Source organism: Mandrillus leucophaeus, unplaced genomic scaffold (genome assembly GCF_000951045.1).
Source record: "Mandrillus leucophaeus isolate KB7577 unplaced genomic scaffold, Mleu.le_1.0 Scaffold96, whole genome shotgun sequence".
Classification (NCBI taxonomy): domain Eukaryota; kingdom Metazoa; phylum Chordata; class Mammalia; order Primates; family Cercopithecidae; genus Mandrillus; species Mandrillus leucophaeus.
In genome coordinates, this window is record NW_012110474.1 from 4,069,836 (window position 1) to 4,074,051 (window position 4,216).

General features: G+C 41.2%; 1 protein-coding gene across 1 annotated transcript in view; it reads right to left on the reverse strand.

The window, feature by feature from the left end:
* The window catches only part of SLC16A10 (solute carrier family 16 (aromatic amino acid transporter), member 10), a 169,134-nt gene extending 165,618 nt beyond the window's left edge, over positions 1–3,516 (reverse strand). The window contains exon 1 of the mRNA XM_011970650.1: positions 3,343–3,516. Coding sequence (XP_011826040.1) covers positions 3,343–3,516 — 174 coding nt within the window. The remainder of the gene's footprint in view (positions 1–3,342) is intronic.
* Positions 3,517–4,216: the final 700 nt, after the last annotated feature.

Below are 4,216 nucleotides of genomic sequence, written 5' to 3' on the forward strand. Positions count from 1 at the left end.
GGCCCCAGGTGCCTGCTGCAGACGCCGTCTGCGCGCGCGTCTGCGACGGGGCCTCCTCCCGCTCAGAGAGGGGCACAGATGTGTGGGTCACCCCGCCTCAAAGCATGGGCAGAAGGGGCGCGTCTCTTAGGTGCGGGCTCGGTGGGCCTTCAGGAGAGCAATACTCTAGCCTCAACTCACCGACACAGCGTCACAGTCACAGTAACATTGTCTCGATTGTGTTTGTGTTATGTTTTGGCATTCACCTCTCAGTACTAATTATAATATGTAAGATTCTTTATGCCACCTGGCTTCTTAAAGAAGTCGTCTGAAGGATCAGAGGCCTTATTTTATTACTTCAGTTCCATTCTCTTGCATTCGTATACGATTTCCTTATGAATATTTGGCACACCGAAGATGCTTATTTTCAGTCTTCATTGCACTGCAATTCCAAAATCTTCAACCAACTAATATTTTTAACAGACAGCTAGAAAGCATTACTTTTCAACTACATCACAGTCGTTTTCACTTTAAACAAAAACTAAAACCTGTATTCAACTCCTCTGTCTCCCTGAAGCATGGAGTGCCATCCTATGTAAAAGGAAGGAAGAGTAACCTGCTATGCAATATTGAGGATGCTTCTTAATTTCTGTTATTCGGATTCTTCACTTCAATCAAAGTCAGAATATGCTAGTTACTTGATGTGCCCACCTCTGTGGTAGAGTACACGGATGAGTGCGATCAATCACGTTTCTGCCTCTATCGGTTCATAAACTGGTAGGAAAATGAGTCCTGGGAGAGACTAGGAGGCTCAGATGATGTGTTATAATACATGTACAAAAGAGAGAGGTGAGATAGTCCCTTAAAATTCTCTCCAAAACACTGTAGAAGAGCCTCTACAGCAAGCAGCCTTTGGCTGAAGCCCTGATTCATACATACGACTTCAGCAGGTCAAGGAAAAAGAGCATTCCAGGTAGAGAAGATAGCATAAACTAAGGAAAGCAAGGCGTGCTTGGTTGTGGAATGGGGAACACAGCTCAAGTGTAATCTGCCTTAGAAATGGGGGCAAAATAGTAAACTAAGGAATAGGCACATAAGTGCACAAAAATGAATGTATGAAGATGTTACCCCAGTATTGTTGGAAATAAGGAAAATTTGGAAGTATGATGTACCTTTATTTAATCAGTAGAGGACTGATTAAATACTTACTTTATAACTTCTAAAAGTTCTGAAGGTCATCTGTATTTATTGAGTTTGAAAGTTGTCCACAACGTATTATTGGGCAAAGAAAGCACATCGATTATATATTTGCATGCACACAAACACACACATATGTAAGAATTATCCATGAGTCAATACTGATACTGATGTAAGTAAATGATTAAATAAATAATGAGGAGAGAATAGACAAATCTCTCCTGCAGGAAATATAAATACTTTATGAACATACTCCTCCCTCATGGAGGTGAAATACAATGGTTTACTCTTTAAGTGTGGGTATGCATAGTTAACTTTCTTCCAAAGAGTATAGGATGGAAAGAGGGGGTGGGGGGAAGAAGTAACTTTAGGGTGCAAAAAATGGCATACCGTACCTCAACCAGATGCTAATGTATCCCCGATATGATGTGATGAAAATGGTACTTTACCTCTGTGGTCTTCCTGCCAAAACCCATAATCCCTGGCTAACCATCAGAAAAACATTAGACAAATCCCAATCAAGGGCAGTCTACAAAATACCCATTAAGTACTTTTCATTATTGTAAAGGTCATCAAAAACAAGGAAAGTCTGAGAAACTGTCACAGTCAAAAAGAGTGTAAGAGGGCTGGGCGCCGTGGCTCATGCCGGTAATCCCAGCACTTTGGGAGGCCGAGGCGGGCAGATCACTTGAGGTCAGGAGTTTGAAACTAGCCTGGCCAATATGGCAAAACCACATCTCTACCAAAAATACAAAAATTAGCCAGGCATAGTTGCGTGGGCCTGTAATTCCAACTACTCAGGTGGCTGAGGCAGGAGAATCACTTGAACCCAGAAGGCAGAGGTTGCAGTGAGCTGAGATGGTGCCACTGTACCCCAGCCTGGGTGACAGTGAGACTCCAACTCCAAAAAAAAAAAAAAAAGCCTAACAGACATGATAACTAAATGTAATGTGATATCCTGGATGGATGCTGGAACAGAAAAAGGACATTAGATTAAAACTAAGGAAATATGGACAAAGTGTGGGCTTTAGTTAAGAATAATGTATCAACATTGGGTCATTAATTGTAACAAATGAGGCAAGGTGTGGTGGCTCAAGCCTGTAATTCCAGCACTTTGGGAGGCTCAGGTGGGAGGATTACTTAAGGCCAGGAGTTAGAGACCAGCCTGAGCAACATTGCTGAGACCAGCAACCAAGCTGGTCTCAAATTCCTGGCTTCAAGTAACACAAGATTCCATCTCTTTAAAAAAAAGAGTGTTTACTTCTAACCAATAGGCTATTGAATGGAGCAGAGTTTTAGGTGTCCAGGAAAACTACCTTCTGTTTCTATGTCCACACTAATCAATAACTCACATTGTATTATTGGATTGACCTCATCTTCTCCATCTGAAAATATGAACCTGTTTACTTATAACTACATCATAGCGATGGTATTTTTTTTTTCCTGAGATGGAGTCTCACTCTGTCACCAGGCTAGAGTACAGTGGCCCAATCTCGGCTCACTGCAACTTCCACCTCCCAGGTTCAAGCAATTCTCCTGCCTCAGGCTCCCAAGTAGCTGGGACTACAGGTGTACACCACCATGCCCATCTAATTTTTGTATTTTTAGTAGAGACGGGGTTTCACCATGTTGGCCAGGATGGTCTGTATCTCTTGACCTCATGATCCACCCACCTCAGCCTCCCAAAGTGCTGGGATTACAGGCATGAGCCACCACACTCAGCTCAGTGATGGTATGTTTTTAATAAGTTCCTATTTATTAAGTGCTTTGAGATCAGACAAAAAGATTTATAAAATTTAAAAAGGTATAATTGCTCATTAAATCTAAATGCCAACAATACTTTATGTAGGCCTTTTCATCTCTAGTTTATGTTAAACTTATTTATTAAATCAAATAATCCACTTGATTCCTTATTCTATTTCAAAAGACCAACCTCTCCTATTTAGGACAGTCTTATTTATTTATTTTTATTTTATCTTATTTTATTTTATTTTTGAGACGGAGTCTCGCTCTGTCACCTAGGCTGAAGTTCAGTGGCCCAATCTCGGCTCACTGCATTGAATGGAGCCCACAGTGCTGAGATTACAGGCTTGAGCCACCACAGAGGGCCAAAAAGTGCACTTTAAAAATGAGAATGAATTAACTCTCTCATCTCCACTTTTTTACCTCTCTTTCAGAAGTCCCCTCAACCTGATTCTCCTTTGGTGTTACCCCTAATCCTCCCAAATCCAAGCTAAAACCTGGGTCCCCTTCCTGATATACCTCTCCCCTGATTCCCTCAAATACAATCCTGTCAACTCTAGCTCCAGAAGGTCTTTTGACTGGTTCCCTACTCTCCATTTTTGCTGCTGGTTCCTTAATGATTCCTTATCATTTCTCAAGGACCATCATAATGACCTACTAATTAGTTTTGCTGCCAACAAATTCTGCCTGCACCAATTCATCCTCTACCTGCCCAAACTCTGTTCTGCAGGCTTAAGGCCTGCTCCTCATTTCAGGAACAAGTATAAACACCTCTATTCCTCCCTGCAGACCCTGCTTCTGAAATGACCTTCTCTCCCCTTTTCTGAGTGGTGAAATCTCACTCAATCTTCAAGGCTCAACTCTAAAATGGAATTCACTTCTCTGAAGCCTTTATTGATCCTTCCTCTGGGCTGCCATATTTTATTTATAGCAGTTTTTATGGTCAATAGACTCTTCAATTCCCATCTCTTCAATCTCCTTGGCTAGTGTAGGAATTTTCAGACAGGTCAGATAGTCTTTCACAAATCTTTGAACCACAGGACCAAGTAGTGTTAAGTGCACAACAAATATTTGTTGAACCAAATTGAATAGAATTCAAAAATAAAGAACCACAAAGTGCGAAATTGAGAAGATCCTATGTTTTCAGAAGAAAACTTTTAAATATGTTTAAATCATGTGTTTCTTTTTTTAGTTATAGAAGTAATAAAGAGCTGGGCAAGGTGGCTCATGTCTGTAATCCCAGCACTTTGGGAGGCTGAGGTAGGCAGATTATTTGAGGTCAGGAGTTTGAGACCAG